This window comes from Halyomorpha halys, unplaced genomic scaffold (genome assembly GCF_000696795.3).
Source record: "Halyomorpha halys isolate HHAL.00 unplaced genomic scaffold, Hhal_1.1 Scaffold154.1, whole genome shotgun sequence".
Classification (NCBI taxonomy): Eukaryota; Metazoa; Arthropoda; class Insecta; order Hemiptera; family Pentatomidae; genus Halyomorpha; species Halyomorpha halys.
This window is the reverse complement of record NW_027112031.1, coordinates 242,663-257,265: the sequence shown is the minus strand read 5'-3', so window position 1 is coordinate 257,265 and position 14,603 is coordinate 242,663. Positions and strand designations below refer to the sequence as shown.

General features: G+C 31.6%; 1 protein-coding gene across 2 annotated transcripts in view; it reads left to right on the top strand.

Moving 5' to 3' along the window:
- mus301 (mutagen-sensitive 301) overlaps window positions 1-14,603 on the top strand; it is a 41,893-nt gene that overhangs the window by 14,954 nt on the left and 12,336 nt on the right. For both annotated transcript variants that reach the window (XM_067049937.1, XM_067049938.1), the window contains 6 exons: window positions 4,000-4,130; window positions 6,333-6,445; window positions 8,738-8,878; window positions 9,295-9,580; window positions 11,864-12,021; window positions 13,670-13,765. In XM_067049937.1, coding sequence (XP_066906038.1) covers window positions 4,019-4,130; window positions 6,333-6,445; window positions 8,738-8,878; window positions 9,295-9,580; window positions 11,864-12,021; window positions 13,670-13,765 — 906 coding nt within the window. In that variant the 5' untranslated portion in view covers window positions 4,000-4,018. The remainder of the gene's footprint in view (window positions 1-3,999; window positions 4,131-6,332; window positions 6,446-8,737; window positions 8,879-9,294; window positions 9,581-11,863; window positions 12,022-13,669; window positions 13,766-14,603) is intronic.

The following is a 14,603-nucleotide window of genomic DNA, read 5'->3' as shown; positions in this document are numbered from 1 at the left end:
TATATAGATTAAAATATAGGACAGACTAAAAGATGGGAAAAATGGAAAATAAGGTCAAGAAAAAGGGAAAATAATGAAAAAATAGGACACCCACCTTTCTGAATGGAGGAAAGCACAAGAATGAGCTAAAGGCAGGTGCTAGGTACCAACAGGAGTGGGGGATTGATGGTTAGTAAGTAAGTTACAATTGAAAGCAAAAAGATTTAAAATGATGTTAAAGTAAAGATAATATCAGAAAATTTAAGAAAATATTAAATATAGGTAGAGACCGAATGGTAATTTACATAACAAGGGGAGAAATTATATAAAAATATGTATAGATAAAATAGAAAAATGTTTTAAAATTAAAAGAATGGATACAATAAATATAATATAGTGAAGAAAAGAAAATATACAAAATTGAATAGAGGTACAAAGGTGTTGTAAATTTGTATAATAAAAACATTAATTATGAAGTAATAAATGTATGTATAAAGTAAACGTAAAATATATATTAAAGCCATAACCCTAGCTTAACATGGTAAAAAAAGTATTAAAAATTTTCATTTCAATAAAATAACACTTTTAAATATAACATGATATAGTCAAGTCAGAAAACACTTAGAGTCTATATACATTACGAAAAAATGTTAAAGATATGGTAAACTTCATAAGAGACATAAAAGGAAAAGGTTAACATTATGTTGGCATTAATAAAATGAGTATTTAACAATAAATCAGTATATGGACCAACATAGATAATAACAAGTAGTAGTGGAAATAGGCTAAACCCTCTTAAATAAAAACAAATGAAAACAGTCCTATATGGTAGTTAATAATAAGTATATGCATAATCTAAAAAAAATAGGAAAATTAAAGAAGTATATATAAATTGTACATTCGGTCAGGTATTATGGTTATAACAATATTTATTTTAGAACTAATGATAGTCTAACATTTTATAGTTGGGACAAATCCCTTATAAGGAGGATATTAGGTATCAAATAATTAAGGCAAATACCAATGCTTGTTTTGTAAAAGGGATTAATCTGCCTCCGTCCTGTGTAAAAAGGAATATTTTGGAATGTTCAAACTATCATAAATAAAGAGGTATAGCCCTGATCATGCAAAGATTTGAAAATGTGTTGCATTCGAACTTACTTCCTTTTGCAGGAAAAAAAAACAGAAAAATATCAAATGGGATTGAGAAGAGGAAAATCTACAACTGATCAAATATTCAGTTGTATATGATCTGGTATTGTTTACAAAGTGGCTTAAAATTTTTACTGATCTACAAGACCTAACTGAAACTAATGCTGACTTATGGACTGGAGCTGTGAGGGACAGGTATATTTTTGAATATCAAGTGCCATTCAATCATTTCAGTCAAAAGTCCTACAAACAATAGTCAATGCTCTGAGCAACATAACTAACAAGCAAAACCTTAGACCATGACCTTAACATTCTATAGGTTGTTGACATTCTATCCAGATTGTCCTACGAACAGTAGTCAATGTTCCTTATTAGGTAACAAGCAAAACCTTATACCATGACCTTAATATCCCTTAGGCTCTTGACATTATTCTATCCAGATTTTCAAACTTATACCAGAAGCTCATTCATGGGTCGTCCGTAGCTCAGATTGTTAGGCCTAGGTCTATCGTTCTGAGATCTGCGGGTGGTGCTAGATCGAATCCGGCCTGGGGCATTTACTTTTTTAATTAAGTGGCGGTCCCAAAAAATAAAAAACTTGTCCCTCCACCATGGTTAGAGTAGGTTGGTCATCTGTCAATAACACTATAACTAGGCATTGCCGATAACTAGGGACAAATCACCTCTATGGAATGCCTCAAAAAAAAAAAGTTCATTCATGATCCTAATTGGGTATATTTTGACTAGTAATGGGCCATTCACTCATAAAATGTTTCAAAAAAGGAACCAGCTCCTTTTATAGAGTATGCGATTGGAAGCAAAAAAAAATTAGCAGTTAGGCATGATGACCATTGGTTCGAAAATATTTGTTTGTTTGAATTTAGTTCAATGGGTTAATATGTAACAACTTCCGTGTATTTTTTCTGTTCCCTGCAATCTGATAAGATGATTTTGTTTAATAAATTTATAACAAAATTATTTTGAATGATAAAACTACTTTATTTATGATTAATGAATTTTAAATATGACTGTTCCTCTTTGTTTCTAAAATAGTATGTATGAAGTCTATCTTATATCATTAATCACAAATAACAAATGAACTAAACAAAACTATATAATCAAATGTTATTTAAATTATATTGTAAACATCTTATAATTTAAAAAACTGGCATTGCCTGAGAGGAATAAATTTAATAAAATCTCAATAAAAAATAACTGACTAAGCACAGGGTATTTATTTCAATAATGTCAACATCCTTTGCAAAACTAAACTGCCTTTATAAATTGGTTTGTTAAGTTTAGGACCTACCATGCAGTCACAGCCAGAATTGTCTGGCAGTGAAGATGGGATAGCTGTGAGAAACTTTACCATTATACTTTCATTGTTCTGATGGTTTTGACGGTTTCATTGTTTAATTGGTCTGATTGAGTAAAGAGGTTCCTTTTTCTACTTGTGCTGAATCCAGCTGCTCCAAACAAAAATCCTCATCTTCTCTTATGTATGATTCTTCAATTTCCAGATAATATTAGAAATAGAAAAAGGCATTGTCAACCAATTTTTAAACAATTCAAAAAGGTACTGAATTAATTAATAATCCTCTGTTCACTAAAATTGTGCTTTTTTTAAAATAATCTTTATTTACTGGCTTACCACAATGATATGTCATTAAGGTAATTCTTTTTTAAAAGACAAAAAATGCAGCTAAAACTGAAGTTAATATTTTGCTTAACAAATGTTCCCATTGTATGTTTTTGATTTTTAAATGTTTACAAGGCATAAGTGAAATAAGGTGTACTTATAAAATATCTATTATGTTATTATTATTTAGTAATCGAGATACATTGAAAAGATAACTCGCTCTTATAATTTTTTTCTGAAGGGTCCCTTTAAGAATAGATGTATATAAATAAATTAATAATAATGCATGTAAAAGTAATATTTGTATTCATTTTACAATCATGCAAGGTCACCATTATCTTAAGTAGTTTGATTGGACTAAATATAATAAAAATCTAAATCTAAATTAATAAAGTTTAATTAAAAATATCTTCATTTTGAAGATAAAGTATCTCTAATCTGCAGGTTCAGTAAAATAGAAGATGGGACAACATACCACATCCTATGTTGGTGTGGCACTGTAGCATACATGTGATTCATGCATTTTAGCCACAACTTTATTACAGACCCTAAACTTTGTAAACCTATGAATAAAAGTTTATACACTGGCATTTTATTGTTTTGTTAGTTCTTAGAATTTGTTATTGTGAACACCTTCTCTATTTAACTTCTTTCCATTTTATACTTTAGGTTTAAGCTAGGTGATAATTCTTCATGTAATGTAATTGACAGTTAAGGCCCATTTTAGGTCTAAAATACAGTTATAAGTTTCAATAAATCTCATTTATTTATATGAAATTTAAATATTAGTCCAGTGTTTACTTATTTCTTAATTTATTCAAAGATTAGCACTGATTTTTGGAAAATTATGACTTATTTAGTTCATAAAAAGCTTTACTGAAATGATTAAGAATGTTAATCTTTAAAGAACTGTTTAATATTAAAATGTTTTTGATCAATCATTAGTTTAAAAATGGTCTATAACTCATTAATAAAAGTAATATAATATTAATGAAAGGTATTTGATTTTTGTTCTCTGGTATATAACTAGTATTAAATACATAAGATTTTGACATATCAGAAAAGGTATGTATTTAATTATATATTTAATTAAATATGAAAGATAAGTCTATGTTATATTTACACTAAAAATTTTAATTAAGCTTTTTTGATGCAAATTAAAGTTTATTATTAAATTTTATTTCATTTTTATAGTTAGCTGCATAAAGTATTCATTTATTTCATTTCAGAAGAAGAAATTATGATTGGATGTCTGCTGAAAAATTAGCTTTAATTAAAGCTCTTCGATCAGAAGGTAGTGGAATAATATGCCAAGTATTAAAAAAGACTATTCCTTTTGGTGTTGTTTACCATCATTCAGGTATGATATATTAATTTATATTATTTCTTTTTCATTTCTCAAAGTAGTTTGGAAGTGTAACTAAAAACCAATTTACAGAAATATTAGAAACAATATTTTGAAGTTAATATATTATTTCCTTAAAAAAACATCATGTGACCTATGACTTAAACTTTGTCTTTGTTTTTACCCTGGAAATTTATCTACAAGCAAGTACCTAATAGGCCAGTCAATAAAGGATTTTTTGCAGAAAAAATTAAAGGAGTGTTTTTCCAATGTTTCTGTTATTTTTTTGGAATGCTGAATCCAAAGTTTAGGTCTGCCCCCTCGCCAGCCTTTGTCTTCTCAAGGAATACTAAGCATTTCTTAAAGATTAATATGCTACATAAAATTAAACCAGACAATATTTCCTATAAATGTGTACATGTTTATATATTATTCCATTGTTGTCTACTTTACTTTTGTACTGATATTTGGTACTGGTAACTGGTGGGGAGAACTAGTCTGGAAAGTGGGCCTAGTGGTCCTTTTTTCAAACTCCTGGAGGCAACTTTGAAATTGCCACCACGTACTAAACAAAGTGGGAGTGTCAAGATTAATTTATCTGGACTGCCGAGAAATAAATATTAACTGCCCCAGCTGGGAATTGAACGCACAACATTCTGATCCAAGCACTCTAGGACCCAGGCCCAAACTCACACAACCATTGTGTCCCTTTACTTTTGCATATTAGAATGCTTAGTTTTCTAGTTATAAGCAAAACAATGAAAAAGTTTTTTTTGTTGTTGTGAAGCCAGAGTTTGGTGAGGTGTCAAACCTCTCAAATTCAGATTCAATTCCTTAAAAAACTTATAGAACCATTGAGAAAAACACTCCTTTATTTTTTTTCCTGTGAACACCTTTTTTGAGTCTTAGGTGAATGGACTATAATCCCAAGAGGGAATGGCATAATCCTAACCATGGTTGATTGTTCTTTCAAATATTGACATTCTGATAGCAGTGAGGTATGTATTAATCTGGAGTCTGACATATTTGATAGATGGTTACTGGTGTGGATATAGGCCTTGTGAGGAAGCTGGTTGATACATATCACATACTCCTTTCTTTTTAACTTACGAAGAGTATCTTTATCTTTCTACTCTTCCTTGTCTACCAATTCCCTGGAAAGACAAGATATTTTGTCCCTAATTTTTCAGCCAAGGAACAATTCGCTTGGTAGAATACCAATAACTGAATGTGGTGTGACATGATACAGGAACATGTACGTTGCAGTTGCTCCTTCCAGTCCTCTTTGGTCAGTTTTGCTATTTTCAACATTTTTAGAAGCATTCTATTCTGCCTCTCCACAGCACCATTTGCTTGCGGTAAATAGGGAGGCGAATGATATCATTTGATATTGTTATTATGACACGATTGCAAAAATTTCTCAGAAGTGAATTGTTTGTTCAGGCAAAAAAATCCTATTGAACAGTTTTTTTAACAGCTTAATAGTTTTATTAGCTGTAGCTGTTTTCATGATTCTTACTTCCATGTAACGGCTTTAATAGTTCGTTGTCACCAATAAATAATCACCTAAAGGAAGAAGATCCATAAAATCAATTGCAATGTGAACTCATGGACCATCAGGCAATTTGTGTCGAGACATAGGTTCTGCTGATGGGGTAACCCTCACTACTTGACCTAATGACAGGATTTTATCATATTCTCAGCAGGAGTATCAATAAATATCTGGTCAGTAGACCTTGGAACGCAACTTCTGCTACATAGCCACAATTCCAGGATGTCCTTCATCAGCTAAGCTCAGAGTTTTAGATCTCAAAGATTCTGGAATAATTATTCTTGTGTTCCTCAGGAAAACTTCTCCAACCAATGAGATTTCTCCTGCAATACTTTTGAATTTGATGAATTTGTTTGGCCACTTTCCGGAAACTAGACAGTTTTTAACTTCTTTCAAAACTTCATCCTGCTTTATTTTCTGACCAACTTCCTCCGCAGTGAAAGCTGATGATTGTTCCATTATGTGATCCCAAAGTTCAGATTTATTTTAATAAATTTTTAAAGCTAGCATCAACTAGAAAATAATCATTGCTAAATTGTTATCTTTAATTTAGTACATTTTCCTCTACATGAAAATTGAATGCCATAAGCATGCTAACTCCTTTATCAATTTGTAAAATTGTAGTGAAATGATGATAGGTCACAATTTTTTGTTTTATCTTTAAGGATTAACAAATGCTGAGAGAAAACTAATTGAAGAAGCATTCTTATCAGGCACTATCAACTGTATCTGTTGTACATCAACACTAGCTGCGGGCATCAACTTACCTGCCCAAAGGGTGATATAAAAGTTTTTAATAAAAGTTTTCACATGTTAGACCACTATGAGATATTAATTTGTAGTTTAATTTAAATTAGCAATAATAGATAATTTATATAACCATTAAAAATTTGTTTTAAAATGATTTATTAATGTTTTTTTTTATAATTTCAATTACTAAATTAAATGTATCTACATTTTATGTCATCAATCCTATGACATCTTGCAGCTATGTTGTTTTACCCTCTTGTCATCTCGTTTTTTACTGTCCAGTAGAGGAAAGAGGAGGGTGACAGTAGCAGCGTGGTCTGCCAACCCATAGATTGCGAGTTCGAGCCTGGCCCTACCCGGCAGGTTTTCAAGCATTAAATTATGTAATACTCACTCACAATCTCCCCCGGGCATTTGTGAGCCCCATTAGCCAATGGGTGGCACTAACAAAAAAATAGGGGTGGGAGTGACGGACCCACTCTATGAAAACCACGTCAGGAAACGCGCGATGTATTTCTTAAGTACATCGCGCGAGGCATTGGACCTCCATGGTCTGTCGTCCCAATGAAAAAAAAATAGAGGAAAGAGACCATAAAATTTGATTCTTCCTCTTAGATATGAGAATACATACAAGTGTTACATATATACCTTTCACTTGGAAATTATAATGATAAAAGAATATTTGTAAAGTTGGAGTATAAGGTTTCAACCAAATTTTGGTTCATGTGACTAGGAGAGAGAATATTTGGATAATTTACCTAAGAAATAAGGTTTTGTATTATGTAATATTCAAGCATTATTTGATTTTCATTGATTTTGTATTGGATTGTATTAGAGAGAGAAATGCTTTATTCATTCATGCTGCCCAAATACATCGAGTTGCTACATTACACAGCATACTAACCAATCCGTGATCGGACATATATAAATTACATATTTTGACATGATATAATAAAATAAAAAGAAAACATTTTTTTTTTCCTGTTTTCTTTTACAATCAATTTCTGTCTACACACTAATTACAAATATTTCAATTTATTCCTTTTTTCATCCCCTTTCTTGTTCCCTTTTCTTTCCCCTTCTTGTACAAAAGAAGACAATTTATAAGAATTATAAATTTTGTTTTCAACATGTTTTATTTTCCTAGTTATTGAGAGCTTCAAAATATATTTAAATAATAAATAAAATGAAAGGAAGACATAACTATTGATAATATTTGTCATACTTACAAAACTGATCATAATTAGTTCTATAAATTTTCCTTTAAGAAAAATGACTTTTATTGGGTAAACTTGAAATTAGCCTCTCTCAATTGCGAGAGTAACAGCTAAGGAAAAATAGATCTCTGAGGATGTTATTTTTTGATAGGCCTTGCATAACTCAATTTTGCGCCCTGCATGAAGTGGTATTTCTTTTTCTGACTTTTAACGAAAGGTATTAAAATCATCCTTGGTAATGGGTGGCAGGATCATCATTACTAGAATGGAGTTGAAGGCATATAAATTTAGTTGGGTTCATGAAAATTAATTTTTAGATGTAGTTTATGACCAACATTACAGTTGAAGAAATGCAAGGTTGTTGAACTCAGAGGAATCTTTCCTAAAGGATTACATAGGCTCTGCTCTTTTAAGTTCTAAAAGAATATTTTACATAGACTTTTCTCATACATTAAGGTGAAGCATGAAACAGAAAAGGATAATAATTCCTCATCCTTCAAACCTTACTTGAAGGGACTTAATGTGTTTGGTCTGCAGTGCTATGTTGCTGAAGTGACCATTAATCATTCTTATTTCTTTCCTGGAATAGTAATGCCAAAGGACTTTACAATTTTGAGCATATTTCATTTTTGTTGAAGAAAAAGCTATCAGAAGCATTCCATTTTCATACAACACTCCCAAAACCTTCTCAATTTCTTTCTGAAAACATCTGTTGGAAATAATTTTACGTCTTGTGCTCATAACAATATTTTAATATATATTAAATTCCTGTTTATATTGTGATATTATTTTATTTCTCTTGTAAATAATTATTTAATTTACATATGAAGAAGATGGTCAAGGTTGGAGTCAGTCTTGTGAATAATACATATAAGAAGAACGTACTTGTGTTTTTCACTCCAGTGGCCAAACCATTGACCATCTCTATATGTAAATTAAATAATTATGTATATATAAATTAAATAATTATTTACTATAAATATAAAATAATATAAGAATATTACCATATAATGTACAATATTAACCCCAACCATCTTCTCCTTATATAAAAATCTACTATCAACAACAAACTCAACATTATTTAATTTATGTTGGTTTTCTAGGTTATTATTCGATCCCCTTATGTTGGAAAATCATTTATTACATTGAGTCAATATAGACAAATGATTGGGCGAGCAGGAAGAGCTGGCTTGGAAAGTAGTGGTGAAAGCTTTTTAATTTGTCAGCCATCAGATACTGAAAAGGTAATCAATGTTTTTTAAAAAAAAAATCTTCTATAATCAATCAGCAGCATTGGTAACATCTAGTTTTTAAAACTTGATGAAGTTTGAAGGTTAAATAAGGTTGGGAGAATGCCTGCTTAACTAGTACCTTCCTATAAAGTTAATATTTTTTCCCCATTCTTTAAATTAATCTTGGTTTTCTTCATTTACCTGGAAAAGTAGATATTTAAAGATAACCTTCCTCCAGGAATCTTGACCTTACCTTTAAAATACTTGGCTAAAATTTGTTAATAGCAATTAGTTAGAAACTATTCCTTGAAACTAGATTAATAAGCATAATTTAATCTTAAAGATATTACTTTAAAGAAATATATAATCCATACTAATTGTAATAATAATTTTTAAGCATAATAAGCAGTATTAATTTTTTGTTTTAGGTTGGGCAACTACTATCCTCAAAAATGGAAAGATGTTATAGCCAGCTACATAATAATGATTTTTCTTGTTTTGTGATGAGTTTAATATCTTTGGAACTAGTGAAAGATAAAAATTCAATCATTGATGTGATGAAAAAATCTTTGTTATACATGCAGTCACAGTTATTAGGCATAAGCATTGAGCAATATATCCAAGATACCCTTGATTTACTATTGTCAAATGGTGTAATAGAAATGTATGATGAGAAATTCATTTTGAAAAGCTTCGGAAAAGCTGCTGTAAAAGGTATGAAAACAGTTTCTTTGCTTGGTAAAAATATGTTTACATTCATACATATATAACTTGCAGAACAACCTGGTTAGTGAGCCTAGCCTCCTCTGTTTTTGAGAGGTTTCGTTATTAGATTATTTAATGGTAATCAGCCCACTGCCCCTGAATCAGGTGAAGGGACTACTTCTGCAGAGCTACCTGACTTACTCATTTATAGCTAGCTGCCTTTGGGAAGGGGAGGATACACTATTACTTTAGAACAGCTTGGCTGAATTAATCTTTTGAACTCAATTAATCACCTTGTAATTGTAACAGCTAATATATGTTTTTAATGCACATTCTATGCCTATTGTTTCCTTGAAAAAATTCATCTGTTAACTTAAAAAAAAAATCAAAGGTTTATATAAAATTAAAAATAAACAAAATTGTTGTGTAACAAGTTACATCAAAATCAGCTGATTCCTTATAAAGTGTTGATAACCCTCTTAACTAGGAAATCCAAAAGGATTTGGAGGCTGATTCACTTCAATGGTATTTCTCATACTGTTGAACCGATGAGGAACATTGTTACCAAGTTCTAGCTTACATTCATGACTGTTATAAGTGTTTCACTTTCTTACACTTATGGAATTGCTATGTGTTATAGCATTTGATATTGGGATGCAATCGGATAATGATTTATTCACAGTTTTCAATATATGGAGTATTAAGTGATCTTATTATTTTAGTCTTCTAATATTAAAATCAGATTCATATCTGAGGTCTGTTTGTGTTTAATGATTCACTAGTTAGTAACTTAATAATACCTATATGTGATAGGAATATAATTATAAATTAAGAGGAGATGGTCTGGGAGTGCGGTCAGCAGAAAAAACACAAGTTATAGGAAGAAAATTCTGGCTAATCAAAAATCGCTAAATTTAGTTTACCCAGAATTTTCTTCCTATAATTTCCTGATAAAGACCTGAAAATTAGGTCGATATGTCGGCACAAATAAATAATTCTTTTGTTTATTTGTGTTTTTTTCTGCTTACCGCACACCCTGACCATGTTCTCCTCTTATATATCTATGGTCAACTATCTTCACCTCATAATTATAAATTATGTTAGCAAAGGGTCATGTTAGCAACAGCATTACAGAAAAACTTGGTTTATTGCATGAATAACATAAGCTAAATGGTTAATATAGAAATGAATTGTTACTGCCATGAAATATTCAACATTACTGGTATAACTAGGGATCTATTGTTACCTCCAATTTCTTAACTTAGGTGGAAGTAGTAATGACTAGTTGTGGAGGATAAAGATACTGGAGCTGTCCGTGTTGTCGACTTGTTAGTCGTTGGCCTCTGGTGATTGCTGTACTTTCACTCTAATTTTTGTTTTGTTATAAAATGAGTGCTGAGTTCTAATCTTTCTTGGAATAGGAAGGAAGCTAGGAAATACTTGCATTGGTAGAAAGGAGGCAACTCAACTCAGTGTAATGCTGGGTTATATGCTTATCTCTGGTGATCCCGAAAACAAATTGTATTAAATAATTCATAAGAAATTTAACTTTACCTTAGAGTTCACCTGGCAGGCCACCATATTCCAGGCAGCTATAGTCAAAGTGGGGGAAAACAAGAGAGGAAACTAAGAGTTGACAGGCTTTTAGTGGAAGGTGATAGCGGAGTCTATTGAATGGTGTGAAACCAAACATCTTGTTATTCTGTTTCTAGTGATTGATAGCTTCTTAGAATTGGTATGTTTTTCAGCTTTCCCATCCTAGGAACCCTGGCCTCTGGTTCTCACAGCTTTAATTCAATTTTAACTTTTTTTATCCATTTGACATGTTTCTGTAGGTCTTTGTGACCCTCTGCAGAGCCTATATCTGTATGGTGGAGTTTCCTCTTCTAAGCTTGCATGAGGTTTCAGCTCAACTCAGGGGACACACACCTCAAAATACCCAGGATCACACCTAATCCATTTCTGACTAACACCATGTAATAATAAGCCTAAACTTGTTACCCATTTCTAACTAAGATCCTATGATAAATAGATAAATAAATAGCAGAATTGTGTGCTTTAATGTATTACAAGTTCTTTCATCAATTTATTCCCAATAAACTTATTCTAGATTACAATTTCAAAAAATTATTTAGAAGCTCTTGCACTAACTACGTTGATAACTTTTTATTATCTATTAGACGAGTTAATTTATTCCTTATTATAAGGTTTCAGAATATTATTGTTTTAGTTTATTTTCTTAGAAGTAGTTTTTATAAATTTGTTTATAACTAGGAAATTGTTAATATTTAGGAAATCTTCCTTTTGAAGTGGCTAGGGAATTGTATGAAGACCTTATACAAGCTCAGAAATCTTTAGTGCTTGTTAATGACCTTCATTTGCTTTATTTAGTTACACCTTACTCCATTCTGGAAGAAGTTCATCCAACATTTGATGTGATTTGGAATGTGGTAAGTTCAATAACATTATTACATATTAATGTTAGATTTGAAATATTCTTCTCTTAAACTTAAACTTGTTATTATAGAAACTTATTAAATTTTCTCAGTTCTTCTAATTTCTGTTTGTATAAAATTGAGTGCAGACAGAGTGGTGTATAGTTCTTACAGTATGTTTAGTGTTCTCCCATGAATATGGATATAATTAGTTATAACAACATAAACATACATTCTGTAATTTTTGGAAGAACAAATATTTTGAAAAATTGAAGAATTTTACCTGACCCCCATATTTTAACTCACTGAATATGTCGGGGTTGTCTGGTCTTAGGCGATTTCTCCAGCCAGATATCTCTTTACAGAAGGCCCACGACAAGGCGTATTCATTATAAGGTAAGAAAGGAAGGCCGTGCCAGGGGATGAGCCCTGGACACTGACTAGGTAGAGGAGGTCTAGGTGAGAGAGTCTGAGGCAGAGTAACAGTTCTAGTTGCCGAGATGAATCGGACGGACTAGAACTGTCATGATAGGAGCCAGCTTACTAGTTGCCGAGATGAAGCGGACGGACTAGAACTGTCATGATAGGAGCCAGAATACTAGTTGCCGAGATGAAGCGGACGGACCAGTAAGCTGATAAGGCTAGGTGCAGCTCTAGTTGCCGAGATGTAGCGGACGGACTAGAGCCGGGGAGAGACGGGAAATTACACTGGTTGCCGAGATGAAGCGGACGGACCAGTGTAACCGTTAGGAATTAGCTTACAATCTTAGTTGCCGAGATGAAGCGAACGGACTAACATTGCTGGAGAGAAGGAGAGGAGATTGGCCATCGTCTTAGGTGTGCGTACAGAAATAATATCTTTTGCGAGCATAGATTGGCAATGAACTTCTCTATCTCAAGCAGTGTATACGCCTCCTGTGCCATGACTAGACCCAGGAAAGGATGTGGATCTAAGATCAAATTTTGGCGATTTAGAGTCCCTTATTTATAGGCCTAGTCCATGCGGCTGTGACCGAGAAGCGGTCGTTACATGTCTGCTTGAGATAGGTTCGTGCATTGCATTGTTATCATTTATTATTCATTGTTCAGATATTGCTAAGTATTATGTACAGAAATTATTAATATATAACAATTACAACGTGTTCTTTACAAAATGAAGTAATAAGTAAATTTTAGAGCTTCGGTGAGGCTCGAGGTGCTGCGCTCTGGTGAGCTCTTACTATACCGCTTGCTCCCTCTCGCTACAAATACTTTTAGCCACCATATACCTTCCCTTTGTATACCATCCTTCATACTGTCTTTCTTCCCCTGATCCCTCCATTTTCTTGCAATTTCCTTGATTCCAACTACTCTGATAACATAAATAAAACTTCTTATACCCATTCTTTCCTAATTTTGGCTTCAGATCCTGTAATAAGCTCTCCAATGTCTTCACACATCTAAAAAATCCTCTCCCACTTTAATACTACTACAGTATTGAACTCTTTATCTTTTTTTTTTGTTTTGACATATAGACTATTCCCATATCCACTTATTTCTATTATTGCGGGACAAAGTCCTAGAATGTAGTTTATTATTATTTATTCAAATAATACATATACCCCATATTTTTTCTTCTTTTTTTTTTTTTACTTGCTTTACCTTTAGTCATTTTTTTTTTCAGTTTAGTGAGATGAATAGCAAAAATATGCAAGTAGCTAGAACTGTAGGAATCAATGAGGCTATAGTCCATAGAATTTTGGCTCAGCGTTCCCTTAAGGTATTCATTGATAAAATAATTGTTTAGTTGTATATGGTGGAAAAGAAAAATTAAGTTGAGCATAAGAATCTTGTTAATCTTAAAACATTTTTGAGGTATCAAACTACAAGTGTACTCTTACAATAAATATTTAAATAGAACGGTTTTGAGAACCCAATGGCTGGATGAGGATACCATCAAAGATAAAAATAATTGGTTCTTATTATTTTGCTTTATTCAGCCATTATAAACAGATTAATAAGATCAGACTATATCATCACATTTTTTATATTTCTATCCATTCTGGTTTAGAGGTCTCTCTGTGAGAGCAATTTTCTTTTGAAGAACAGTAATTTTTTCAAAGAATTTTGGGTAGATTGTATTATTTGATTCCCTAGAAATTGCCATTTGGAAATATCCCTTGTAATACGTTGTGAAGAATAAGAGTCACGAGAATTCTTAAATCCTCTTTAAAGGCTTTTATTAATTTAAAAACCACCTCTCCCAATTTTGGACTAAGTTCAAACTGTCATCAGGCAGTTCTACTCAACATATAATATATTTGTTATTACCCCTACAAATAGTAGAAACTATGTATTAAATGTCAATGTTTTAGCCATTCAAGGACATTACAGGCCTTTTTAAGGAGTACTATGAACAGAAACCAATGGATGTGAAAATATTGTTGTAGTATAATTAATGATGAATTATATGGAGAGATATAAATATGAACAAAGTAAAATTACAGAAAATTTAGAAACAATATAAGTGATAACATATACAGTTATACTTGATATATAGAAATATAAGGAAGGTAAACGTATTGTAGAAATATAAAGAATGGCTATTAACATGAAAA